Source organism: Panicum hallii, chromosome 5, assembly GCF_002211085.1.
Source record: "Panicum hallii strain FIL2 chromosome 5, PHallii_v3.1, whole genome shotgun sequence".
In the NCBI taxonomy this organism is placed as follows: domain Eukaryota; kingdom Viridiplantae; phylum Streptophyta; class Magnoliopsida; order Poales; family Poaceae; genus Panicum; species Panicum hallii.
Window position 1 is genome coordinate 9,273,163 of NC_038046.1, and position 27,794 is coordinate 9,300,956.

General features: G+C 53.5%; 2 protein-coding genes and 1 pseudogene across 2 annotated transcripts; all 3 read right to left on the reverse strand.

The window, feature by feature from the left end:
• Positions 1–14,337: 14,337 nt before the first annotated feature.
• Positions 14,338–14,988, reverse strand: LOC112895317 (annotated as a pseudogene).
• A 665-nt stretch (positions 14,989–15,653) lies between these two features.
• LOC112893913 (potassium channel KAT3) lies at positions 15,654–18,719 on the reverse strand. Its single transcript, XM_025961440.1, has 10 exons — positions 18,509–18,719; positions 18,223–18,438; positions 17,985–18,140; positions 17,845–17,902; positions 17,432–17,749; positions 17,109–17,348; positions 16,914–17,012; positions 16,476–16,508; positions 16,155–16,340; positions 15,654–16,067 (listed from the first exon to the last, which is right to left on the reverse strand). Exons 1-10 carry the CDS (start codon positions 18,694–18,696, stop codon positions 15,984–15,986), a joined length of 1,578 nt encoding a protein of 525 aa, XP_025817225.1. The 5' UTR covers positions 18,697–18,719; the 3' UTR covers positions 15,654–15,983.
• A 3,907-nt stretch (positions 18,720–22,626) lies between these two features.
• Positions 22,627–26,666, reverse strand: LOC112895995. Its single transcript, XM_025964030.1, has 4 exons — positions 26,315–26,666; positions 24,067–24,234; positions 23,645–23,980; positions 22,627–23,495 (listed from the first exon to the last, which is right to left on the reverse strand). Exons 1-4 carry the CDS (start codon positions 26,421–26,423, stop codon positions 22,903–22,905), a joined length of 1,206 nt encoding a protein of 401 aa, XP_025819815.1. The 5' UTR covers positions 26,424–26,666; the 3' UTR covers positions 22,627–22,902.
• Between the last annotated feature and the right edge of the window lie 1,128 nt (positions 26,667–27,794).

The window sequence follows — 27,794 nt, forward strand, 5'->3', positions numbered from 1 at the left end:
GTTGCTGCAAGAGAAAAATCTCGTCAACTGGCGCCCCTCTTTCCGTGAACCGTTCCCCATGGAGAATGTCGACGAAATCGTCACATTCTACCATTTTGCCGAACGGGGATTGGCCCTCCCCACTTGTTCTTTCTTCCGCGGCCTTCTTTACTACTACGGGCTTGAGCTCCATCACCTCAACCCGAATTCCATCTGCCACATCTCCATTTTCATCCACTTTTGTGAAGCATTTCTCGGAATTGAGCCCCACTGGGATCTATTCCGCTTCCTTTTCCGCTTGAAACCCCAACCGACCACGAAAAAACTCGCTGTGGTAGGGGACGCCGGCATCCAACTGCGACAGCAGGCCGGCGAAAAATACCTTGCATATAAATTCCCCTCCAACCTTCCTGGGTGGAAAAACCTCTGGTTCTACATCGAGAACCATGCGCCCCCCTGCCGACGAAGTCGAGCAAACCGCCCGTGGTGAAGGGGGAATGGAACCTTGAACCCTCCGGCATGGAAATGATCCAAGTCAAGGAGCTGCTGGAGGCCATCGACGCACTGAAGAAGGAGGGGGTGACCGGCGCCTCCGTCATGTTCTCTTTTTACAAGCGCCGCGTCCAACCCATCCAACAGAGATGTTGCCTGGGCTTCGAGTACACCGGCCCTGCTGACCCTTCTCGCATGTGCACAGAAGAGGTGCCAGATGAAGTCGCGCTCCAGCGGGTTCAGCGGGTGCTGCTGGACGTGAACACCGTGCCGTACGTGCCCACCCTGTACTCCGCGCAACATCCGCCCCCGCCGGTAAGCGCTCGACTTCTTGTTGCCGAAGAAATCGACTACTGCGCCGATACTGAACTGAGGGACTTTCCGCAGGGACACTCGGAACTATACTGCAGCTACCCGCCGCAGCCGGACCTCCCCCGAGCGTATCACCTCCTTCCTTCTGCAGTTACGGCGGCCAAGAAAGCTCGCCTTGCTGCGATCCAGAGCCGCAACGATGCCACCGAACGCGGGGTCTTGCCAGCGGGGGAAGAAGCCGAGGGAGGCCCGCGCCCTGTTGCCGCCGTTGCCACCAAGGCGGCTCGCCATGCTGCAGTTCAAGGCAGCAGCGAGTCCACCGGGTGCGTGGGCTCGCAGGCGAGTGAAGGGACCGTGGGAGAGCCGCACGGGGACAACTCCTCCGATCAGAGCGTGGAGTTGACCGGCGCTCTGCCACCGGTGCCGAAGGGCCAGCGCTAGGTGCGCAAACGCAAGGCTCAAGAAGTCGAGTCCTCCAGGTACGGAATTACTGTGTTGGCCAATTCCAAAGTTTCCATAGTGCTGAGAACTGACAGCGTCCCCTTGCAGCCTCCCTGCTCCGCCGCCCGGGACGGAGCCCGAAGGGGTGGAGGCGGGCCCTTCTGCCGCCACGACGGTGACCATCGCCGTGGCGGGGACCCCTCCATCGGCCGATCAGACCCCTCCATCCGCGGCGGGCGTCCCCCGTCGGGCCTAGCGGGTGAAGAAGGCTGCCAAGAAGAAGTCGACACTGTGAGTTTTGCTTCGATTGCTTGAAAAGCTTGGCCGCGCCTGCGTGAATAACCATGTTGTCGATGTCGCCAGGGCTGCAAGTGCGGTGCAACTCCAGCTGGAACCGGGCAGGGCTGCGGCGCCTGCCTCAGCCGCAGCAGCCCCCGAGCCCTCGGCGCCTGGGGGGCCTGTACCCGCAGAGGTGGCCCCTGGGGCAGATGCGGGGCTCTCCGACTTGCCGCCTCCCGAGTCCCGACAAGGAGGAGCCGGGCCCGGTGGCGATGAACAGGTCGTGGCCCCGGAAGCGGATGCAGGGCTCCCCAACTTGCCGCCTCCCGGGTCCCGGCAACAGGGAGCCGGGCTCAGTGGCGAGGAACAAGTCGTGGCCCCTGGTGCCGCTCCTAACAGTGGTACAGGTACGCGCTTACCCGCCCGCGGCTTGAAGCTAGGGTCCGGGGACAATGTGGTGACTATGTCGTATGCTTGCAGGTGTCCAGCCGCCACCGTCCGAGGATGCCGCCGGGCCCTCGAAGAGTCCCCGTGAGGTGCTGAGGACCGGGCCAGGGTACCAGAACATCATCACCACCGACCTGGTGGATGATCCTCTGCTAACGGCCGAGAACCTGAAGACCTTCAAGAGCACCTTCAAGGAGTTATACGACTTCTCCATGGTAGTACTCGCGTAAAGTTCCGGGTATGTGCATTGGTGAGTTGTTTAGTACTCATTCTCCTCCTTTGGCGCAGCATGTGATTACCAAATCCCAGAAGAAGTCGGAGAAACTCCGCGCGGTTGTGAGTGACGCGCGGGAGTTAGGTGCCCTGCACAAGCGCATCTCCGAGGAGAAGACGAAGAACTACTATCTGCAGCGCGAGCTTGATATGCTGAAGCAGGAAAGGACTCGAGAGACCTGGCTGCTCAAGAATGACCTGAAGAACCTTGAAGAGGCCAACTCCGAGCTCCAACAACGGCTCAAGGAGCAACAAGCAGAGTACCAGGAGCAGCTCAAGGCAGAAAAGAAGGCGCATCAAGGTAGGCCCTCGCTTCCCTCGAGTACTTGTCCTTAGTGATTTCACTTGCTTGCTGAAACATCTTTACCACAGAGCTTAAGAAAGTAATAAAACACAAAGAGGAGCTGCTTACTGACGTGAAGAATATGCTGTATCGTTGTACAGATGAAGTCGAAAGGCTGCAGAAGGTGATCGACGACACTGAACGTCAGTTCGTCGACTGCCTTCAGCAAGTCAAAGCGCTGGGCGAGAGGGACGAGCAGCGGCGCAAGGAGCTGGAGGACCTCCAGGGAGCCGCCCAGGAACTGGTGGACATGGTGGACCCGCCCGAAGAAGGCGAGGCCGGCCCGCGGCCCCTGCTGGGACGGCTCCGTGAAGCCCCGAAAAAGATGCTCAAGTTCTTATCCGAAGCTCCAGTCGCTTGCGTAAGCAACGCCCTTGCGTACGTCAAGTCCTTCGTGCCGACCGCGCAGCTGAGCATCTTCGCGCAAGGGATGGCGGCGGACTGCTCGGACGAGCGGTTCGAGGAGTACCTGCGAGAGGCCCAACCTGTAGCAGAACAGATTGTACACAATGTACTGCAGGATTAGGGTGTATGAGACACTTAATCATTCTCTTATGTAAATGCTTCCCTTGACATCTCTACTTGTTTGCATGTCTTAGCTGAATTGGGATCCAGGCTTACGAGACTCAAGTAGAGACGCGTCCTTGGGTGCAACGACCCGAAGGGCAGCTAGAATTCGTCTAACAGAGTAGCCACAACTCGATCGAGCGGGTCTAGACCTGTTAGGGAAGAACGCGAGCATCGTCGCGGGGGTGCCGTGCGTAGGGCGAAAAGTTAGGACTAGCTCGAGTGCGGTGACTCTGATTGTAGTCGAAAACGCTCGTGCTTATGAGCGTGCTCCGTAAGCTGGGTGAGACCCGGGCGGACGGATCGAGCTTGTTAGGAGCAGGTGCGGTCGTTGCCGCGTTTTGGCCATTCTTTTGGCAAAAACATGACTGTTCTGAGTGCAGCCACTCATGATGTAGTCGAGGTGGCTCTTTATGCGAGCCTTTCCAACGCGCTGTTTTTTAGCCAGTCGAGCGGATCAACTGAGTTGGACAAGGTGCGACTTCAGTCGCGTGCGACCACCTAAGGTCGTGGCGGAACTCGATATATCGAGGAGTTTTAGCCGGAGCGGATGGTTCGACAAAAAATGAAGTCGATAAGTTGTGAATGTAGTCATAACTTTATTCACGACGAGTAGCCAGCTTACACGAGAGTTTCGCCCATGGCCGTGGCTGTTGTCGCCGGAGAAGGAGTGTTCAACCCGAATATTGTGGCTCGAAGCCTCCAATATGAATCGAGGAAAGGAGATCTTCAAGCCCCCGGGGAATTCGGATATCACCGGGCATTGCTTACGGGTAGAACTTACGCAGGTGTTGGACGTTCCAGGAATTTGGGATGTCCTGGCCTTCGGGGCACTGTAGTCGATACGACCCTGGCCGTGTGACCTGCTTGACGACGAACGGGCCCTCCCACCTTGAGTTGAGATTGTGTAGGCCAGATTCGTCCTGGATACGACGCAAGACCAAGTCGCCAACACTGAATGACCGCTCCTTGACGTTGCGATCATGGTATCGGCGGATCCCCTGTAGGTACCGGGCTGACTGGACAAGAGCGGTGCAACGAGCTTCCTCTACAGAGTCGAGCTCTAACTGCCGCGCCTCGTCCGCCTCGCCTTCATTGTACATTTCGACCCTCGGGGACTTCCACATGATATCGGCTGGTAAAATGGCTTCGGATCTATATACGAGGAAGAAAGGTGTTTGGCCTGTGGCTTTGGACGGCTGAGTCCGAAGCCCCCAGACTACATGCGGCAGCTCGTGTACCCATTTTCCTCCCTTCTTGCTGTTCTCGTCATATAGCCGCTTCTTGAGGCCGTCGATTATCAAGCCGTTCGCCCGCTCGACTTGTCCATTGGCCCGCGGGTGAGCAACTGAGACATACTTAACTTCGATGCAGGCATTCTCGCAGAATTCCCAGAACTGGTTGGCCGTGAAATTTGACCCCAAGTCCGTGATGATGGTGTTGGGGAAACCAAAACGGTACAAGATATCTGAGATGAAATCAACAACCCGATCTGGCGTGAGCTTGGCGATTGGCTTGTACTCGATCCACTTCGTAAACTTGTCGATAGCCACCAGCACATGGGTAAAACCGCCTGGCGCCGTCGTGAAGGGCCCGATCATGTCGAGACTCCAACAAGCGAACGGCCAAGATGGCGGTATAGTGATGAGGCTATGGGCCGGAACATGTGTCTGTTTGCCGAAGAATTGACAATTTTGGCACCTGCGCACGAGATCCTCCGCATCGGTGACTGCGGTGGGCCACCAGAAACCAGCCCTGTACGCTTTCCCAACCAGCGTTCTTGATGCCGCACGGTTGCCGCAGACGCCTTCGTGAATCTCCCGCAGTATGTCGTGACCGTCCTCCTTCGTGACGCACTTCATGAGAACTCCTGACCGAGCGCCACGCCTGTAGAGCTTGCCTTTGACCAGGGCGAAGCCCTTGCTCCTTCGCGAGATGCGTGCCGCTTCTGCGCTCTTGGCGTCGATTCCCGCCGGTAGCCGTTGGTCTTGAATGAAGTCGATAAAGGCCGCTCGCCAATCCTCCCCCAGCATCAGAACCTCTCGGTCGGGTTGTTAGGGACCCGAGTCGATGGTTACCGGCGGAGAAGGCTTGATGGATGGCTGAGCGAGCTCCTGGACGAAGACTCCCGGTGGGACTTGAGCGCGTGTTGACCCCAGTTTGGACAGGATATCTGCACCAACGTTGTGTTCTCGTAGCACATGGTGGACCTCCAAGCCGGAGAACTTGCTTTCCAGCTTGCGCACTTCCTGAACGTATGCCTCCATCGTCTTCTTGTTGCAATCCCATTCCTTATTGACCTGCTGAACGACAAGAAGAGAGTCGCCATATACAAGTAGTCGCTTGATCCCTAATGATATCGCCAAACGAAGCCCGTGAAGCAAGGCTTCATACTCGGCTTCATTGTTGGATACCGCCCACAGGATCTGAAGGACGTATTTCAACTGCTCACCTCGTGGGGAGATAAGCAAGACACCAGCACCCCCGCCGTCGAGCTTGAGGGATCCATCAAAGTACATGGTCCAGTGCTCTGGCTTGTCCACTGGGGTTGGGACTTGATTCTCCCTCCATTCAGCCATGAAGTCGACTAGAGCCTGTGACTTGATTGCAGTGCGTGGCTTGAAGTCGATTGACAGAGCCCCCAGTTCCACTGCCCACTTAGATATGCGTCCCGTGGCATCTTGATTATGAAGAATATCCGCCAGCGGAAAATCCGTAACCACAGTGATCTTGTAGTCGTCGAAGTAATGGCGCAACTTCCTTGATGTGATTAAAATTGCATATAAGAGCTTTTGAACTGCTGGGTACCGTACCTTTGACTCGGAGAGGACCTCGCTGACGAAGTAGACGGGCCTCTGCACTCCAAACGCATGGCCTTCTTCGCCTCGCTCGACTACAATAGCGCTGCTGACAACATGGGTTGTTGCCGCAATGTAGAGTAGTAGGTCCTCTTCTGGTAGCGGAGCGGTGAGGATCGGAGGCGACTGGAGATGAATTTTCAGGTCTTGTAGGGCCCGCTCGGTCTCCTCCGTCCATTGGAATCTGTCTTGGCGTTTTAGGAGCTTGAAGAAAGGTAGTCCTCTCTCCCCGAGTCGGGAGATGAACCTGTTCAAGGCCGCCATACAACCTGTCAGCTTCTGCACATCCTTAACTGTGGCCGGAGCCTCCATATCAGTGATGGCCGTGATCTTTACAGGGTTGGCTTCGATGCCCCGGTTGCTGACAATGAACCCGAGCAGTTTCCCTGAAGGTACTCCAAAAACGCATTTGGTGGGATTGAGTTTCCACCGATATCTGCGTAGACTGCTAAAAGTTTCTTCCAGATCTGTGATCAAGTTATCGGACTCCCTGGTCTTGATGACCACGTCGTCCACGTAGGCCTCGACGTTCCGGTGCAGCTGATCCGCGAAACACATCTGGATCGCGCGTTGGTAAGTTGCTCCCGCATTTTTCAACCCGAAGGACATTGTTTTGTAAGCGTAGGTCCCGTACGGGGTGATGAAGGCAGTCTTGATTTGGTCCTCCTCCTTAAGCGCGATCTGGTGATAGCCTGAGTAACAATCAAGGAAACAAAGAAGGACGCAGCCGGCTGTTGAGTCGACAACTTGGTCAATACGCGGCAGCCCAAAATGATCTTTTGGGCAATGCTTGTTGAGATCAGTGTAGTCGATACACATTCTCCATTCATTATTTTTTTTCTTTACAAGAACGGGATTCGCTACCCACTCTGGATGGATTACTTCTTTAATGAATCCAGCCGCGAGAAGTTTAGCGATCTCTCGTTTGATGGCCTCACGCTTGTCGTGGGCAAACCTCCGGAGGCGTTGCTTTTTGGGCGTGGCCTTCGGGTCTACATTCAAAGCATGCTCGATCAACTCACTGGGCACCCCTGGCATGTCCGCAGGTTTCCATGCGAATATGTCTCGGTTAGCCCGAAGAAATCTGACGAGCGCGAGTTCCTATTTGTCGCCTAAGCCCGCGCCAATGACGGCGGTCTTAGACGGATCTCCCTCCTGGAGCTGGATCGACTTGAGGGCCACGCCATCAGTCGACTGGATGCTCGACTTGCTGGCCTTCTTGGAGGGAATTTCCAGCCCAGACTGGGAAAGCTGCTGCGCGGCAGCGAGTACTTCTCCCGAAGCATCTGGCACACGAGTAGTCGAAGCATATTGGATCGCCTCCTGGTTACAGTCATATGACTTCTTCAAGTCGCCACGGAGGGTGAGCACTCCACCGAGCCCTGGCATCTTAAGAAGCAGATAAACATAGTGCGGCACTGCCATGAACTTAGCTAGTGCCGGACGACCCAATATTGCATGGTAAGAGGAATCAAAAGTAGCCACCTCAAACTTGATAAACTCGGTACGATAATTCTCCCGCGTGCCAAAGGTGACTGGGAGGACCACCGTGCCAAGCGGGTGCGCCGCATTACCTGGGACGATCCCGTAGAAGGGAGACTTGCTGGGCACCAGCATATCCTTGAAATCCAGGCCCATCTTCCTCAAAGTACTGACGAAGATGAGATTGAGCCCGCTTCCGCCATCGGTGAGGACCTTGGTGAGCTTGACCTCCGCCACCACGGGATCCAGAACCAATGGGAACTTACCGGGCTCCGAGAAGCTCGTCCATTGATCGTCGCGAGAAAACGAGATGGGGACCTCCGACCAACGGAGCGGCCGTGGTACCGCCGGCTCGACGGACAAGATCTCACGAAGAAGCAGCTTCTGGTCCCTCCTGGAACCGAAATCCTCATCACCGCCGAAGATAACGTTGACGACCTTCGAGGCATCCTGAAACTTCGGATTACGCCCCTGGTCGTCGTGATCGTCATCCTCGGGTTCTTTGTCGGCAGGCTTCTTATTCTTCTTTCCACCACCGGTGTTACTGAACGTCCTCCAAAGGTGGTAGCAGTCAATGGCGGCGTGGCTAGCGCCCGGATGCCATGGGCACTTCTTCTGCAGGAGCTTCTCGAACTCCTCCTGCGTCGTCGACTTCTTGCCCCGCGAAGGACGATCGATAGCCGCGATAACATTATCTGGCTTTCGTTTTCGGAGTGAACCCGAAAAGTCCCGCTGGCTTGTGTCGTTGCGGTTGTCGTTTGAGCGCCGCAAATTATTATCTTGACGCCGCGGGAACCGCTCCCGCATCTTCTCCTCTTGTTCGGACCAATCGTGCATCATGTCACGAAGGCCCGCAACAGTCTTTGGCCTGTTCCGCCCGAAATCCCTGTAGATGCTGGGGTCGGTGATGCCGTTGTAGAAACAGTCGATGATGTCTTCTTCCGAGATGTTCGCGATAGTGGCGCGGACGTCGAAGAAGCGACGCGTGTAGGATCGCAGGAGCTCGTTGCGTTCTTGCTTGCACTGGGCAAGATCATGTCGAGTACCTGCATGAGCGATCGCTCCCTGGAAATTGTCGATGAAGACTTTCTTAAGCCGTTCCCAGGAGTCAATTGTAAAGTTGCTGCCGAGGCTCTCCAGCCAAGTGAGCGGCGCAGGGTCCAAAGCCATCGGGAAGTAGACGACTTTGGTGATATTTGAGCCCCCCGCGACGTCAATGGCTATGGAGTAGCAACGAAGCCACTGTTGGGGAGCCTGCTTGCCGTCGTACTTGGTGATGCCAATCGGCTTGAAGCCCTCCGGGTACTTGTAGCTGCTGAAACGAGCGGAAAAAGCAGGAAATCGATCGCTACAATCAGTACCTTCATTCTCAACTTCTTCACGGGTCTTGCGCCTGGAAGAAATCACGGTGCGCGCATCGCGGCCTTCATTGATGTGTTGGCGCAGATCCTCCGGAGGGAGTCGATGATGGGCTTGTCGTGGCTGTCCCCCTTGCGGTGGCTGCTGCCTCCCGCCAGGGGTCTGGCTCCCGCAAGCGTTGTCGTTGCTGGGTTGACGTCGAGGACAGCCGCCAGCCGCTCGGCTGTGGTTCTGACTTCGACTTTCACCCACGCGCTCCTCCCTGATGGTAAGCCGCCGGGTTGTGTTGATCCAACTGGATCCAAGCCCTCTGCGCGTACAAGAGTGCTTGACGTACCTCCGGGTCATGGCTGCGCTCGAGGATAGCCGTAACCCTGGCGATGTTGGCCACCGGAGTCCGAAACCCCCGTTCGCTGACGGCGGCGAACTCAGGATCGAGCTCACGATGCATAGATCTCCTACGCTCGTTGGCCCTCCTCCGCCGGATTGTGCGGGCCCTGTTTCTGGCCCTCCGCGCTTCACGATCGGCGTCATTTTCGTCGCCGACGTTGGCTGTGATCTCATCCTCGGAGACCGCTTCAAAGTTATCGATGGGAAAATCCCCATCGTCCTCGCCTTCTTCGGCCATCAGCACCTGGCGGGAGGAAAGCTCATGAGAACTTTCGTCGACTAGTTCGGTCGACCCTCAGCCTCGGTGGCCAACGGCCTGCCTTCTTGAAAAGGCAAGGGCTCGAGGTGGGCCACGAGTCGGCCCTCTGCCTCGAGTAGTTTGGGGAGCGTCATGCCCCTCCAGTACACCACGTGCCCCTCCGGCAGGGGGGTGACCACCAGATCACCGGTACCGGAACAACCCGAAGCCCCCCGACACGCGGTGGCCTCAAGCTTTCCGGTCTGGAGTAACAAGTCCAGGTCATTCTCAGACATGGAGAGGGACCCAGAGTCGTGGGCCTCCTGAAGGTTAGTGGCCAAATCGCACAAACCGAGTTGATATCGGTTGTGCTGGTCCCTAGATTGGAACGAATCCAAACCAGGGGGAGTTGCCACAACACCAGAAGAAGTCGAAGCTAGATCGGACTCCAACTCGATCTGTGCTGCGGAAGCGTGGAGCGGCAAGTTGTCGAGCCCGTCGACGAACTTGTCAAGGTCGCTGCGGAGATCCGCAGCGGAGGTTTTTGGCTTCATGTCGACGAGGAATCGCCGGAAACTGCCCGCACCATCTGCGATGCAGACCCATGAACCAAAAACGAACGTCGTACCCTGAGAGGGAACTGACCTGATGAATCTGAACGATGCCATCGAGCTCGCCGGTGGATCTTCGACGTGCACCCCTACCTGGCGCGCCAGCTGTCGGTGTTTAACCGGCTGCCCACCGCGGGGTATACCCAAGGTGGTAAGTTTTTGGGTGAGGGGACGCCGAGATCAGGAACTTGAAGGTGCAAGGAACACAAAACTTAGACAGGTTCGGGCCGCACGGAGCGTAACACCCTACGTCCTGTATGGTTTGTATTGCCTTCTGTATAGAATGACCTAATGATCTCTTTTCTTGAGGGGGGTCCCTGACCTCCCTTATATATCCGAGAGGTCAGAGTTACAAAGATGCTAACCAACCCCCTCCGAGGGATCACACCCGAACTGATCTCGAGTAGATCCTCTCTGTATTGGTTAGCTCTATCTCCTATTTAAACGGGATAAACAAGAGATAAACAAAACGAATAAGAGACAAGACGGGCTTAATCTCTTAAACTTCGTAACGTGCCCAGCCCGGTGGCCCCGGGTCTGACATAACCAGCATCAGCTAGAAAATAGTGACCTACAATTGGATTTAGCTAGAGTTAGGTACAATTTTTTTAAGACAAAACACTAGGCATCACTTATGACTTTACTAAATACCTTCTGGAATTTTTAATCCTGAGGGGCGTGACAATGCATCTTGTAGCACATAGGAATCATGAGCTGATCCTTCCCATCCAGCCAAGACATATGTGAACTTAAGATCAAAGTCTACGGCAGCTAACACATTTTGTGTTGGAAAGTGTTTTCTACCTCTAAACCTATCCTGCATATATAGAGGAACCGATGCTGGGATATGAGTGCCATCCAGAGCCCCTATACATTTCTAGGAAAAATAAAAAAAAAAGTTATTCTATTAGTAGGTACTACAAATTAACGAATATAAGATTAAATTCTAATTACATATGTATATGTTACCTTAAAGTATGGGTGGAATCTTCCTGGGCTGTTGGATATTTTTGGATGTGTCTCAGTGCTTCTCATAGTAATGACGTCGCGGGATAGAGTGCATAGAGCATCTAGAACAGCATTGAAGTATCTACTAACTGTCTCTCCGGAACGCAAAAATTCAAAGGCAACCGACCTATTTGTCCATCTATGGCCAACAAACTTCATGAACATAGCAAGCTGCTCTTCAATAGAGACGTTCATACTGTCTTGTAACAACCCAAGAGACCTTAAATGGTCACATATCCTATGGAAAACGGCTTTACGCATTCGCAACTCACTAATACAATTAGCCTCGGTCCCATTATACAAACGGTTGAGACGCCTTTCCCTTTCTAAATCTCTTTCTAGCAAAGAACTATATTTGATGTACCTCCTGGACAATCTATTTTCTTGCAACTTGTACAGGAGGCAGCGCTCGTACTGGCCGCGTACTTGTGTGGTGCGGTGGTGCCCGAAGAGGCGGCAGCCGATTCCTCGGCGACGAGAATCCCTCCGGAAAAGCAAAAGAGATCGCGCGCGATCTACCCCCTGATCGTCCCGTCGCTTTTGACGGAGATCACCCGCGCGAGTGGTAACTCCTCGGATCGGATCCACGCTCCATGCTGCTTGGAGGAGACGCGGTAACAGCGCTTCCGATTGCGGTCAGATACGCGCAGAGTGACGGCAGAGGCAGGATTCAGTCAAGTCGTAGCCAAATGATCAGCGTCTGTCCAACGGCACCCTTCGTTCCACCACGCTCTTTTCTCCCAGCTGGCTGCAGGGGCACTGTCCTGTCCGAACACCTTTATTTGCTCGCAGCCCAGTGGCCAGATCCGATTCGGCCTAGATTTGCGCATTGGTTCAAACGTCCGGGTAAACGCAACTGTCATCAGTCCGGACAGTATTATCGTTGTGCGCCATGTCTCGTCAGAAGTGGGTGTCTCCACTTGCGGGGGAGCAGCAGCCAGTACGAGCGCTGCCTCTTTCTCCCGGCGATCGGATGGTGGCCCGATCGGGCCACGCGCGTCTGCATATCCGATCCACCACGTTTACGGCGACCGGCCGGCGGGGTGGTGTCAAAGATAAGCTCGATGGTAACCAACGTCATTCGCCTATCCCGTCGTATCATCGCGCCCTGCCGCGGCGCCCACGCCCTGCCAGCACCGATCAATCATGCGCCGTGCTATTTGCAATGTGCTTGGCGTGCCCCAGCCTCGAGTTATCAGGACGCTGTGGGACAGTGGGAGGGTTCACGAAAGACGGTAAGTTGCTCCTGCAGGCCCATGCGGCAAAGGACGCTTGTTGCTGTCTGGTTGGAGGCGCAGGCGATACGTGAAACCGTTTTGTTTGCTTGGCGCTTCCTGCAGCAGCTATATACGGTGTCAAGTTTGAACGATGGTACTGGTAGTCACATGTCAAAATTCCTCACTGCAAGGACGTTCTACCTAAAAGTTTGCTGGTGTAAATGCAACAAAATTTGGCAAACTTGTTGGACAAACAAAATTGTCGTGACGCATATCACTCATCAGCATCTTGATGTTGCTCCCCTCTTGAGACGTCGTCTTGGAGTCCTTGATGATGACACCTTACTCAGTTTGGACCAATGGCGGTGCCTGATCTGTTTGCATTGTAGAAGAGATGGACTCAGTGCGGTTTCTAGATCACAAGGTGACCGAACATGACCATCGACGATTCTTACATTAAAAGTTTATAAGAAGACAGTTGATGTGAGATTTTTATTACCGCGTGAGGACCAAAGCAAGGTTGAAGGAAGGACGTAGAAGAAGTTCGAAGCTTAGTCTTTCATGCTTTCTTTTCATAATTCCTCCTTTCTTGTCTGTTGTGTTCCTCGGTTGAAGGTTTGGAGTCCAAGTACTCTTATAACCTTCTGGCTGTATGGCCAGATGTGTTTCTTTATGGTCGTAGACATTCCCTCGTGAATGTTCAAGACCATGTTTTTTCCTTAATCTAAAAATCAACTTTAAGGATATTAATATACTATACTCCACTTGGTCAAGTCATTGGCCCAGGGCCGCACAGGATGATCGTGGCAAGAAATTGAAAAGAAAATCTGATCGCCACCACTACAGCCACAAAACCAAAGAAACGCGCCGCCCCGCACAGGTTCATATGAACACATGGGGTGTCTCATCAACAACTAGCAGCGTGGGCAAAGTGGCCGATAATGGCGGCAGGAGATGAAGACGAGCCCCCCGGGGCGGCCGTCTCCTCCTTCCTCCTGACGCGCATGGCGCGTCGTCACGCGCTAGTGGTACCGTCACCTCAAGCAAGCAAGCGCTCTCTCTCTCTCTCTCTCTCTGGCCCGCGATCACCCTGAGATTAAAAGCACGTGCGGCACTGTTAGCGCCTCCTCTCTCTTTTCGCCTGGATCTGAATTCATGGAGAGGGGGCGCCACAGCCTTCACTCCGAGACACGGAAAAAAGGCTGCGACGGACGAGCGGATCGCGGAATTATTGCCTGGAGCCCCGGCGGGTGGTTGCTCAGGGGGTCAGGGCGTTGGTGTGGTGGGGGTGCCCTACGGCGGCGGACGCAAGGTGCGGCAGCGAGAACGCGCGGCGTTGTCCCGTGGAATGCGCGGCGGGGGCGGGGGAATCGATGGTCCCCGGCGTGGAGAGGAGGCGGCACCCAAAAATGTTTCGCCAATCAGCCGATGCGGAGCTGAGCAACCACGCAGAGGACCCGACGCACCACGGAATCACACGGGTGGCGGCGCGGCGAGGGGAGAGGGGGAGACGACGCATGATCGATCTCTGCGGACGGAGGTCCATGTTCTTCATTCAAAAGTGGACGGACTGTTTGCTGTTGGGCTGATGCGATCTGCCTCTAGTTGGGCTTCCTTTCCCATCTCGCTCCTGGCGGGCCGAACGATCTCACGTGCCTACCAACCAAATTCATAGTCTAGGGTTAGAAGACATCATGGGCCTAAGGAAGCCCAATAGAGGTCTATGTTAGGCTACCAGTGGGTGGGATTAGGCCGCAACACATCAACCAGGAACTCTTTTCTGAAAAGGTCAACCAGGAACTCAGGAAGCCAATGCTCAGTGTAGCGATTTAATTTAATTCAGGGGGGAAAATAACACGCAGTGAAAATTCGAGATCCAGTCAGAGTGAAAAGGTACACGCTCGTTCTGAATCCTCTTCGCCGTCGCATAATTTTAGTCGCTGTCAACTTTGTGGCGTTACTGAATTCTGTCGCTTGTTAAATTTCCGTGCGCAAACCAGAAATGCAAATCGAAGAGATCGACACAGAAGAACACAGATTATAAAAGAATAACAAATAAATAAATGATATTATTAAAAGGCATAATTCTCTCTTATACAGGCAAAAGAGAGATCAGCAGTACTGGAACGCCTATAACGAACAGAACGAACACAAACATTCCCCTCTCCTCTCCCAGCAAATCCAGATCACAGGATTCTACCACCTTCCATCTCTCGCCCCCCGCGGATGGATCCCAGCAAGGCCAAGCCGCGCCCTCAGTGCGCGAGGAATGCGACGAGCGAGACGAGAGCTGCGACGGCCCACGCCCCGGGCGCGGCGGCGGCGAACCCCGCGGCGGAGCCCATGGCCGGCGCGGGAGCCGGGCGAGGCTGCCCAGGAGGGCGTCCTCGTCCTCGAGCTTCCTGCTGGCCGCCGCGGACGCGACGAGCGCGAGGAGCACCGCGGCGAGGAGGACGAAGGCGGTCTTTGTGGAGGCGGCCATGGAGACGAGAAGGGGAGAGCTCTAGAGCTGCTGCTTGGGCGCTCGGCGGACGGCTCCTTCTTCCCTTCTCGTCGGCTTCTCGGGGCTCGCTGCTGCGCTCGAGTGGGGTTTGCGAGTGCTGTGTGGGGATGCGAGGGGTGGAGCGGCGGATTTATAGCGGGGACGAGGGGATTAGCCGTTGCGGCGGGGAGCTTCGGAAACGTTCGAATCCGGCGGGGGCGGGGACCAGGCGTGCCTGTTTGCCCGGACGCCTGGTCTTTGGGAGTGGACTAGCCGTTTAAAAGTTGAAGGCCGTAGGCGCAGGGGGAGGCGGGTGGCCAGGGCCAGCGGTCAGCAAGCTAGCCGTTGCGCTGCCACGCGTGCCGGCGGAGGGAATCCAAAGCTACAGCACTGGCCGGGTGAATGCTAAAGCTGCAGTCCTGAGTTCGGTTTCGAGTGGTGCCTGCCGTCCTGAGTCCGGCTTTGGTTTTCAAACTCAAACGTGTTCCCTCCTGCGCACTGCAAAATCATGACGGTGGGTGGAGTAAAGGAGGCTGCAGTATTTTTTTTGGGGGGGGGGGGGGGATTTAGGCTGCAGTATTTGGCAAGCAAAGTGGTTTGGTACGATGAACTGGTGTAACGGTGACTGCTTGTTTTGCGTGTGGGAAAATTCGATGTACTTCCAAGCAGATTGCGCAATCGCGTTTCCCGTGATCGCATATTCAAGAAAATGTGATGCAGTTCCAAGCAGATCGTGTGATCGTGTTTGATGATCCGATCGCAAGTTTTGTTGCCCAGTTCTCCAGCAGCAGCAGCGAGCTTGATTCCGAACTTGTTACCCGTAAGAAGCCCTAAACAAAAAAACTTGTTACCGGAAAGATCCGATAATGGGCCCATGAGCAATACCTAGTAAATTTGTTGTCAAGATGCCCATGGAACTTGCTTTTACAACGATGATTGCCAATCGAGCCCGTTCAGTATTCCTGGGCCGAAAAGCCAAAACTAAGAATACTTTCGGCCCATCATGTCTTGGCCTTCCGCTCCTGCTATTTTAACGCAGCGAAGGCGCTACTAGCCCACTCTTCAAAGTTTGTGCTTGAAATACAGCAAAATTCATTCCCTCCACGTAACATACTTGAACTTATTGTTGAATTTACCCTAATACATGCTCTTTAGTGGTAGGTTTGTCCGAGCAATAAATTCAAGCGTCGACCTGCGAGACTGTCTCAGGGATCCAGCCTCTGTTCAAACGCACTGACCCGATCATCTTGATGCATTGCGATGTACAATCTCTGCTCCATCCGGAGTTTCTGTACATGTGAAGCACGAAGCCGTTAGATTATCTGAGCTCATACTAACTTGTTAAGCGTACGATATGATCGTGCTCATGCGCTTACTTGGTGAAAGTTGCTTCTGATGATCTGACCGTCCTCTCTGTTTTCTTGCATGATGTCCATCAGCTTGGACCTGCTGATCCTCAGAATCTGAGATAGCTTCGTGGTCCGGAAGGTGAACGGCTGTGGCTTGTTGGACATGACTCCGGTCTCTCCTAGTAGCTCTCCCTCAGCCGCTTTCCCAAAGATCTGGAATACGAACAACTCGTTAGGACGTTAGCAGCTGGTACTGTAGAGTTCAGACTTCAAAGGCCATTATCTTCAGCGTCGTATGTGTTATCTTCGTTTGATGTGAGCTACTGTCTACTGAGGATGCCAGATTACCTGCTCTGTTCCATCAAGGGATGCCAGAACGTCCTGCGGATAAAACGGACACCCATTTTTGGTCACCATGTGGTCAAAATTCCAAGGAGATTTACACACTAACCGTAAGCAGTGGCGGAGGACGCGACGAAATTGTGGTATGGCGGGGGGAGTAGGGGCGGCGCCGCGTGGGGGGGAGCAGGCCAGCAGGCGGCGGCGGCGGCGCGCGGGGGGGGGGGGAGCAGGCTAGCAAGGGGCGGCGGGTGGCGCGGGGAGGAGCAGGGGGCGGGGGGGGGGGGGCGCGGGGGGAGCAGGGGCGGTGGCGCGGGGGGGAGCAGGGGCAGGGGCGGCCTAAATTTTTTTCTCCCGATTCCCGAGCGTAGGTATGGCGGTTGCCATACCTTACCACGCAAGGTCCTCCGCCACTGACCGTAAGCAAGGTTATCCTGACGACGTAACCACTGCTCCCGAAACAAGAAGATGCAGGTCTGACGGTTTGTCATTCTGCAGCATGACATCCTCCTTCGGGGCGAAGTACTCGGCCTGCATCTCCGTCACCTGCACGTTACAGTACCGCCAACTTTGTGATGAGCCTCCCTCCGCCGCTGCGTGTTGGTTGTTTTTCTCTAAAAAAATATGGCAGGATTCTCTCACCAGCTGCTGGATGAAGCCTGAGGAAACTCCCTTGAACAGGTAGGACCCCTGCACAACCGGGAAGAAGAGGCAGATCGAGATGCTGGCGCGCATCGCCTTGGGGAGGATCTCCAGCGTCTCCTGCTGCTTGAGCCCCTCCGTCCTGAACCTCAGGCAGATGTGGTTCAGCATCTGCTCCTCGATTTGCTGCGGCAGCTGGTTCCTGGCCGCGAACTCCGAAGCCGCCTGGACCATGTCCCTCTGCGGCATTTCCATGCAGTAGGCACGCACAGGTCAGAAGTCAGATGATGAGCACATCAGAGCACTGAGCGGCATGGGCATACAAAGTCCCTGGTGCGGCTGGTGCTGTGAACGACGAGGTTGGTCATGTTGCCGATGAGGTAGGCGGTGAGCCAGAGGTTGAAGAGCATGTAGGCGATGCCGAAGAGCATCTCCCGGGTGTTCTCGGCGTGGAGGTCGCCGTAACCCGTGGTGGTCATCGTCGTGATGGACCAGTACAGGGACGTCACGTACCGGACCCACAGCCCGGCCTCCCGGAAGTCCGGCATGGAGGCGCCGATCCACGTCCGCCTCGGGTCCGGGTACCGGTCCGCGATCAGGTAGTTGATGCACCCGGCGCAGTGGATTGCGAACAGGGTCACCTGCACGACCCGTTTATTTGGCGCAGAGACTGATCAATGATCCTGCACGTTGATGAACACGGTTCGTCTACAGAGGAGGAATGCTTTTGACGTACCGAGATGAGCTTTGTGCAGCGTATCACTGCGTAGTTGAACCGGATGTCCTTCTCAAGCCTATAACATGGCACTGTTATTACTTGCTTGCATTGACCAGTGTCATGATATGTTCAGTGTGCAGTGTTCTACTAGTGCTTACCGTGCAAATAAGGAGCTGACCCTGCGCAGCCGCCAAAGCCTGAGAGCATTGAGGAACTTGAGTCCAAGGCTGTGGTCGTGCCGGTTGAACAGGAGGCTGATGGAGTGGAACGGGAATGTCGAGCAGACATCGAAGGCAAACCAAGACGACAGGTACCTGCAGACAGCCCAAGAAGAGAACAGGTTCAGAAGAAGCAGCGCATGCCATTGTTCAGAAACTGCGGAAAAGTAGCTAGCACCTGACTGCTATTTTCCTGGGGTCGTCGACGAGGAGGTAGGACTTGCTGTCGACGTACGGGACGAAGAAAGTGAGCACGATGTCGACAGCGAAGAACCCGTTGACGACATCGTCCACGATGAAAGGGGCCCTGGGCAGGTACCTCAGGAACGCGAACTCCAGCGGGCATATCCACGCCGAGTACACCACCAGGAGGATCAGAAATATCTCCCAGACCCTGCATGCCAGCAGAAAATAAAATTGGTTCTTGATCGTGCACAGATATACAGCAATGCAAGAACTCGTACTGGTAACGGGGATCGTAGGGTGACACGAGGTGTCCCCTGATCTTGGGAGGCTGCTGCGTCGTCGTCGCACCCAGCGACGGCAGGAGGTCGCCGGAGAGGTTGCGGCCTCTGAACCTGTTGCTGATGTCGCCGTCGAAGCATGGGAGGCGTGGCGCCCACGCGCTCGTGCAAAAGGAAGGGCATGCCATTCTCGCTGCAGGCCGATAGATCGTGCTGGTGAATTCTGCAGACGGACGCCGCCGCATCATGGCGTATTTATACTGGGGAGGGAGGCCGGGAGGGACCAGGTCCCGCGTGCGTCTCTAGCTAAACAACCTAGTGGCTCTGTGCTCTGGCTCTGACCAATTTGCCTGTGGAACATCAGTGTAAAAACGATACAGTATCCTTCCTGCTTTGGGTCTTGTCTCGTAGCAGAGACATGGTGATGGTGAATTGGAATTGTCGGGCGCTTCCTGATTCGCAGAGGTAGCTGTCGATCCCCGATTGCGCCCGGGGGGCCGCTGGTGGTGCGTCCATCGCCGTAGTGGGCGAATGCCGAGGCCGGGTGTTGTGTTTACTACGTTTTCAGGGTGAGAAAGGGCATAACCTTTCGGTTTCAGCTGCATGCCAGTTATGAAGTTGATGTCCAGTGGTAGCCTGATTTACAAGTGGAAATCCAGAGCTTATCTGTATTTTCGTAAAGGCTGGTTATTCCAATGCCATGCGTTGTTGATAAGCGGCGCGAATGTATTCTCGAGAGAAAAAACGACGTGAAAATTTTCTTCCTTTTTGAAGTCTTTTTATGGTCCTTGCAGAGGTACGAATTTTTATATTTCTCTTATTATAATCAGTGATGCCTCCTGGTAACTTTCCCAACTAGGATAAAAAAAAGCTCTGAGAAAAAGACATGAACTGCAACTGAGATAGCACATTCTAAAATGCGCATAAGTAATTCAGTAGTAAACGCTCCTGTGATATGGTACCACACTTATACGTAGTGGCTCAGAGATCATAAGTTTCGGATGATCTACGGCGCAATCATGCAGTAGACACTAAAATGGATGTCAAAATCGATCGAGACTGAGTTTATGCTTGTCTGATGCCCTAAAAGATATTATCAGTGTCATGTTGGAAAGGTTTTTGGATAACTATAGCCTCAAGTGCTAGGACAGAATTGATCTTATCAGTCATATATAATGGCTGTAGTGAGGGGAGAATATCATTATGCTGGACTTGAAGAAAAAAAATATAGCAGTAGGCTGTTTAAAGGCAACGGATCAACTTTGTAATCTAAAAAAGAACAGCAAACTAAAGAAAGCCAGCACCCTAATATACGCTACACGTTGTTTAACCAATGCTTTAGTCATGGAATCCCCAAAGAATTGTTTATAGGAGGTTCGCTATGAGATTTTGAAAAGTGATCTTTAGTTTGTCTCCAACCATTCGGCATAGCACGGAAGCACGGGCCCTGTGTGTGTTTTCTGGCTCTTTTCATTCTGAGGTGAATATCTAAAGTGATCAGCGCTTTCACTTTTGGATTGGTTAAGCAATGGTAGGGGACAAAAAAAAATCAAGTTATTCCATTGAGGCTAGATCTTGCACTTTCTTGAGCTGATTTCGACTACCAGAACCTGATGATAGGAATACGTTCTTGGATGGATGGTTGGACGCATGGCGTACTAGTACAGCACACAGCAGCCCTGCAGTAATTTTCCTGTTGGTTTGACCGTCATTTGGCAGGGGAAGATCCGTCATGTCGATGATTGTGACAGTGAAATCCGGTCGCAAACTCGCAATTCACTTCAGATGGACGCACGTCGATGGCTGTGACAGTGAAATCGGGACTTCAGTTCCGAGTTTTGTTTCCCGGTTTCTGAAACTTCAGCATCAGAGTAGCTATTCTTTCTTCTCAGTTCGAGCAGGAACAGGGGGCGATATTTGATCTGACTCGTCGAGTGCAGGATCAACAATGGCGGCCGCCATTTTCGCCGCATCCCGCAACAGGTCTTGCTTCTTATCCGTTCGAGAAGGGACGGACGGCTCCGGCAATCAGTGCAGACGATGCCCAGGGGGAGACGGCATCTATAAGCAGAAGCCGGTCTTCGTCTTCCTCGATCTCGCGTGACTTCCAGCGCCCTGTTCTTGGCCGGAAACTGCATCCGTTCGAGTCCGTCTTGGACTCCAAATCTCCGCTGCATGGACACGATTTCACTCGTAGGACCAGAGTACCAGGCACCTGTCTACTGCAAATCATCTCGGAACACATGGTGCCAACGCATCACCATAGATGCACGGCAACAATACTAGCAGGTTCAGGCCTGTCGATCTGTCAGTAGGGCCGAGGACGAAGAAACAGCGTAACCACCAGCCTACGCCTCGCAGAAGCTAAAGCTACCATTAGGATCGCCGGTCCGGTCCCATCGCCGTCGCATGAACGGGCGTACTTGCAAGCCCCGTGCGCGTCCGGGATCGTGCACGCGACACGACCCACCTGGAGTGCATCGTTGGCGCACCGGACGTGCTATGGCTAACGCTGAAATCTGGGTCGTGCGATCATCGTGCAGCCCAGCTTGCTCGGGCCCTGTCTTTCTTTCCTGGCAGCTGCCCCAGAATCATGCGCCTTTACGGTGCACCATCACAACAGCCTCACTCCACCCGTGCCGATGGATCAAATCAAATCAGTCAGAGCCCATTCGCCAACTAGAGACGCGCACCTGCACCGGGGGCAAAATGCCGATCCATTTTCACCGAGGGGCACAGATCTTACAGACTGTCTCACCGGCCGGTGCAGCTCAGGAGCAGCAGCGAGGGTCGGGTTAACTGCTAATGACACAGCCATTGCAATGATGCAAACTGCAAGCATGTCAGTAGCCCAGTGTCAGCCTGACAGATATGAGCCTGTAGTGGCTGCACAAGCATCTCTCTCCCCACTTGGCCACCCCTGATGTATCCCACATTCTCCCACTCCCACTCACCGCCGGTCCTAGGTTGGTGGCCGTTTGATCGATCACTCGCTCGCAGGCTCGCGGCGGCAGCGCATGTGACCGCCGGGACACATCCGGCTCGGTGCTGCGACGACCTGTGGCGGCGAGGAAATGACAGCACCGAGCTCGCCCGTCCCGCCGCCCGCCGGCTTCTTTCAGCGAGGGAATGGAATGCCTGGCTCCCCGTTCGTTGCGTGCACGCGCGGCACCAACATGCTGCCGTCTCCCTCTGACCCTCTCGGACCCTGGCTGGCCAGTGTCAGGCAGCTCGAGTGCCTGACCGATCGCGAGCGGCGCATGGTCAGCACCAATCTAGTAGTCGAGGCCGCGTCGTGTGCCACCATATGATCGAGATCTTCGTGAGCTTCGAGAGTAGCGTCAGATCCGCCGCGACGCACCATCCATTCAGGGCACAACTGGCGGGGCGTCGTCTCTCGGAATATGCTCCAGCAATCGTGGTTAGTTGTGGGCGCAACTGTATCGAGCGATGCAAGTTGCTGCATGTGATTGGTTTAGCGATGATTGGGAGTTTTAATGGTTGGCCTTTTTCTTTGACTTGCATGCACACAGGGTAGTGATGGCGTTTGCATCTGATCACTGGTGTTATAAATGCTGACAGGATATCAGCAGCAGCTTATATAGGAGTAGTTGGTAAAAAATCGTGGAGATTTTTTGCCGCAAGTTCGCAACAACTTGTTTGAAAACCTAGTTTTATTTCCTCTACTCCAAATCATTGTTTTCATATATTAACCTGTTCATCATAGAGTGCAGTACTATTTTTCTTGAGACGCCGGAATAATCGGATATTAATAAAGCTCGCATTTGCGCATAAAAGGTTGCGTACTGGGGTAAATCTTTTTTTCTTGGAAAGTGTACTGGGGTAAATCACACGGCCCAAATAAACTGCATGGACCAGCCCAAGATCTGGTTTTCTGCTGCAATTCGTCGTATGGGCCCTCTATGGCTGGGAGTGCAGGCATTATTATCTGCTCTTGAATCAGACCCGCAAACTTAATTGGAAATAAGCTCGCAGCTGACAAACTCGAAAACTTGGGCTTTCTTCCTGTTCGCACCTCTTCGATGCAATTTACAGTAGCTGCTCCAAATATCTCTGGTAAAAAACCATGATATGAACTCTTCAAATTTTCTAATATATTGAAGAGATGAACTTGGAACATTTCTGAGATTTCACATTACAAGCTCTTGGCACACAGACCACACAAAACCATATTAATTGCATGCTACTTCCTGAATCACAAATGAAGTAACACAAGCAACCACATATAGGTTCTGGTAGCTTCAGCCTAAGCTCACATTACTCAACGCGTAGAAACTTCAAGCTTACTACCAAAACTAGCGGCCTCCTCAGAGTTACAGAAGAGGTTATATATCCTTAACCCACACCCAAGACCCCGCAGGGGAATTCAGATTTCAGAGCAGCACCATGCCGACCATACCAACAACGCCGAGAACCAGCCCGACACTTGCCTTCAACCCGGCGGCCGCGTTCAAGCCCCATACGCGGACGTCGTCGATCACCGGCCCGCACAGAGAGCTGTGGTCGTCGCTCCTCGTGTTGTAGTACACGCTGTAGAATGCCACGCGCGTCCTCTCAGCGCGCGCCGTGAACGTCACATTTGCGGCCTGGCTGGTGGCGTTGCCCATCGGCGAGTAGTGAAAGTTCTGGGCCTGGTCGCCGGCGAACGCCATGATGGCCATCGGAGGCTGGCATGAGTCCCCCGCCGTCCCCAGCGTGAACGTAAGGCTGTACTCCTTCTGGGGGGTTGTCTCCACCATCTGGGAGATGATGCCCTCCTTGCCTGACAGAAGCTCGATGGCGCGCTTCCCCTGTGGAACCTTGTATTCATCAGAGTCAATGAAGCGGACAGCACGGTTTGACTCGATCATCCAGCCAGGTATGGCGGATGTTTGCTCGTCGAGGTTGGTCGGGAGCAGCACTCCAAAGCTTGTGTTTGGGAACATCCACGGACCTTCCTCAAAGTCTCCATTGAGGACCACATTATCTGTTAAAAACAACGACAACACATATATGCTTGAATAACTTCTAACTGTCCAAGATTTACTTAAATTAATTACAAGTAACGAAAAAAATGGAAGCTGAAACTGAAATCACATGTCATTCTAAACTTCAAAAAAGTCTAGAATCTCATACCCTTTGGCTTGTCTGGAGTGAAGAGCTTCTTGATGGCGACATTGTCAAGGATAGGCCCGCATGTTGGATCATCCTCCATGCCAGGGTTCATGAACTGAATATGTGCCTGCTCATCTGTTGCCTGAAAAGCCAGGGCGTACGCATCCCAGCCTTCTATGTTGTACAATGTCTGCAAATCCACTGTCTGCGATACACCACCTAGCACGGACACATTCAGTGCCTCCAGCTGGGCACATGTACGGGCAGCGCTGAATGTGATAGCATACTCTGAGCCTTTCTCAACCTCCACCACCTGCCCAACACTAGCATCATTTCCTAGCCGTACAGCATGATCCCCTGTCATGCAAATTGAGATGTTTAAACACGGCTATGCCCAGCTATTTTCAAAGAATTTATTCAGGGACAAGGACTCGTGTGGATACCCTGTGGAACAATAAGGATCATGCCACCCTGGTGCTGGCCTGCTGAAATCAGCTCAACCGTACCATTGATCGTCCAGCCAGGGATTGATGATGCACCCTCAGCAACAGACGCAGATTTGACAAAACCACCGGCTGGTGCGGTCTCAAAGTCACCATTGTTGAGCAGGCCTGTTGGGTAAGAAATCACCAAGTCACTATAGTAAGTATCAAGTTTTGGCAATAATCCACTACAAACACAATGTTGCGTTGCTACTGCAACTCAAGAATCAAGACGCTTCTCAACTTAATATCTGAAGTCCACCAGCATGGTATACCATGTTCTCGGAGGAAATTATCAGAAGGGTCTAGGTGTCTAGCTCTAGCATTTATTGCATAGGATGGATCATAAGTTTGACCCAGTGAAATCTAGTACACTATGTGCTGTCTCTTTATGGCATATGTGACAGGTGCTAAATGATTTTAGAACCCACAATGAATTTAATGATTGCACCCAGCCAAGTATTACAGCAGTATCACAGTGAGGAAACCCAGTATAGATCTTACCTAGGATATTTATACTGGGACAATTACTGGGATATTTATTATAACTTCAGGTGGTGAAATGGAGAAGGAACAATCACAGTAGTGTTTAAGAAGTTTGGTTTGCAGAGTTGAATCAACTGTCATAAACAAGGGTGAGAAAATTTGGCTCTTATGCAAGTTTAGAAAGTCAGTTAAACCCCCACTGTAGAATCATTTTTTATGGCTGAATTCAACAGTGCCTAGCCACAAACCACTAGGAAAACATGTCCATGTTTTTCTATTGTACATCCAATGCAGTTCATCGGGGCACTACTAGTAGACCACTTTACTATGCTTCATTGTTCTCACAAGGACAGCCATGTGACTACACCTCATCTATCTTATGTGGTGAGGCAGTGAAAGTGAAACATCTACCAACCGTCCTCCCATGGGTACCCCATGTACTGGTCCAGACGCCCAGACCTAAATGTCCCAAGCACCATAGATCATGGCGTGAATCTGGGGAGGTGATGAAGGTACCGACATAAATATATAGGCATGGACCTCCACGGCACGGCCATCCTTTAAACAAGCCATTTGACCCTTATGGGGGAATTTATTGAGGTTGCCAGCTATGTGCTGCGCTGTTCGACTCCATTCATCCTTTCAGTGGTTTCATGAAACCAATTCAAACAGGAGTAAGAAGTGTTTAAGTTCCATAAAAAAAAGGAATGGATTTCACTTTTCGTAAGGTGACTTTCTCAAGTGTGTGTTTTTGCATTGTGCTGTATCCAACAGAACGTCTTTCTCAAATTACAGGGCAGCTCATTTGGGGGGTTATTAGTCATTTTCAGACATAAGAGGCATCACATCAAAACATTCCATGCCATAGTAACATGTTCCTTTGGAAAAGAACACATGCTGCACTAAACAAAAGGGTAACACAATGAAAGCGCCATATGCACTGGAAGGAAAACTGCAAAGCTGTGTCCAACTAAGGGTAAATCGGGTATGCCTGGAAAACTGAAGGCACTTCCATGAGAACGATGCAGGATAACGATGGAAAGAACGGCGTGGTCAAACACAGGGACAGGCCGGTTTTCGGCAGTTACACAAAGGTGACACAAGCCACAGGACGTGGCCAAATGGTTACAGCTAGGCGCTTCACGTTTTCCCCCTGAGCTCTGAAGGATGTAAGCCATGACTACCGTGTACTTTGAAGGTGTCCTGTTGATCCTGCCGACCTATGAGCAAATCTTTACTTCGATATACCGAGTCATAGTGAAAGATGCTAGAAAGGAGGGGAGGAACGGCTTCGCTTTACTTTGCAGTTTGCATATCTCCTTCCACCTTTCTAGCGAGTGCAAGCATGTGTATTAGGCTCCAAATGCACAAAGTTGCATGCTTGCCCTACATCAGACATCGCACCAAATGCTACTTTTCGTTGCTCCCCTAAAACTTTCTAGTTAGTGTGCCTTGGATGCTCATAAACTCCGGATTGCCAGGATAAACAGGGGGACATGGCAAGAGAATGGAGCACAAATCCCATTCCCTCAGGTGGCGAGATCTGATGCAGGGGCAGAGGAAAAGCCATCTCCCCCCAGATTCTAACGCCCGCAGCCACAGAGGTGTGCATCAAACCGCCCTAAGAGAGCGGTTGCGGCAGCGAGCCACACATTAGGAGCAGAACAATTGGTGGAGGAAGGGCGAGAAGAGAAGGGACCAGAGAGAAGCAGCAGCAGCGTACCATCCTCCACCGGAGCAGCCCATGCCGGGCGAGCGGGCGCCGCCAGGAGAAGCAGCGCCGAGCACAGCGCCAGCAATGCGCACCTCCCACTCAGCGAATCCCGCTCCATCTCCTAGCCCTCTCGGTCCCTCTCCGCTCCCTCCCCGCTCTGCAGCTCCGTCCCCGCCCTCCTAGTAGCAGCAGAGAGCCTGGCTGGGGGCGCGAGTGGGAACTGGGGAGTGGTAGCTGGGGAGTGGTAGCGTGGGACTGAGTGGAGAGGAAGAGGAAGGAGACAAGAGGGCACTGTGCTGGGCTGTGCCGAGCCGAGCCGGGGCCGCGTCCGTGTCGTCGTCTGGGTTGGAGGCAGCTCTGCCCCCGGCCACCTTCCCCTGCTTTTTATGGGGTCACACTCTAGGCTGAGCTGATCATGGCGATGGATTCCCTTTTCCTTTGGCACTTTGCTGGCCACTCTCCCTAGTTCCCCACTATTCTATTTTTTTTTCGCAGGCCTGCCCCTGTCTGCGTGAGAATTGTGGCAACAGTGGTCAATACTGCTGCAGGGCTCTAGAGACCATGCCATGCAAGAGTGCGCGCCCGCCTTTCTCTTTTTGCAGCCGTTTGGGCACCACTTTGTCGAGCACGGAAAAGGGCGCGCACCGTGCTCTTTCCATCGACCCCGTGGCCAAGGTGAGGTCTTTTCCCCCGGTAACCACTGGGAACCAACTCACTTGTTTTTCAGCGAGGAAGAACCGTCTTTCCAGGATCTGATTTATAGGTGTGATCTTGTCATCGTTGAGCTCTTGCATTCCAGGATCTGCACTGCACGCCCCGTTCTATCGGTCATGGCATGCACCGAAGATGGTGACCTCGTGCACGGCCATTCGCGGTGAAGCGAGAACAACGGTTGTTCGGCCATCGCTGCACGGGGTCTTTCTCGGCGCATGATTATTGTGCGCCACAGCGTGCCTACGAAACTCAGCGGCAAACCAAACCGATAAGGCCCCGCCCGTCCGTGTATGGCGCTATGCTTTCGCTTTAAGCAGGTGGGCGGAGACAAAGCGGCTGGAAACCATCAGCATCTCCAAAAGCGACGCCTGTTAAGCACGAACAGGTGATGATGCCGGGGATTCCGCCTTGTGCCCTTGTGTAATCCATAGCGGGCTATCCGTAATCCATCATGCTGCCCACTTCCGGAACTGAACAGCCAGCAGTGGTGTGGTGGCCAGGTCTTGCTCAAGCACAAGAGAGCGTCACTGTGCTAGCCAGCATATCCTACTCCCAAATAAACTAGTACGGCCGCTTTAGTATAATAATCTCAGAGGTTACGGCACTGATGACAGGCTAGTCAATCATCAGACAGGCTAAGTTAAGGGCCCTGTCCTCATCTTTGGGACGCGCGGAGGCCGTGTCGCGGAGCCCTCGTTCGCTTCGGCGCTCACACCAGTGCCGCTACGTGGTGTCAGAACTCAGAGTTCAGGCTTAACTAAGCTCTGTTCGTTTC

Coding starts and splice junctions, on each gene's coding strand:
- LOC112895995 (XM_025964030.1), bottom strand. CDS start 26,423: ATGGAGCGGGATTCGCTGAGTGGGAGGTGCGCATTGCTGGCGCTGTGC. Junction 24,235..26,314: donor GGCTGCTCCGGTGGAGGATG/GTACGCTGCTGC, acceptor CTTACCCAACAG/GCCTGCTCAACAATGGTGAC. Junction 23,981..24,066: donor GATCCTTATTGTTCCACAGG/GTATCCACACGA, acceptor TTTGCATGACAG/GGGATCATGCTGTACGGCTA.
- LOC112893913 (XM_025961440.1), bottom strand. CDS start 18,696: ATGGCATGCCCTTCCTTTTGCACGAGCGCGTGGGCGCCACGCCTCCCA. Junction 17,903..17,984: donor GTCAGCTCCTTATTTGCACG/GTAAGCACTAGT, acceptor GCCATGTTATAG/GCTTGAGAAGGACATCCGGT. Junction 16,341..16,475: donor CCCTTGATGGAACAGAGCAG/GTAATCTGGCAT, acceptor TTCGTATTCCAG/ATCTTTGGGAAAGCGGCTGA.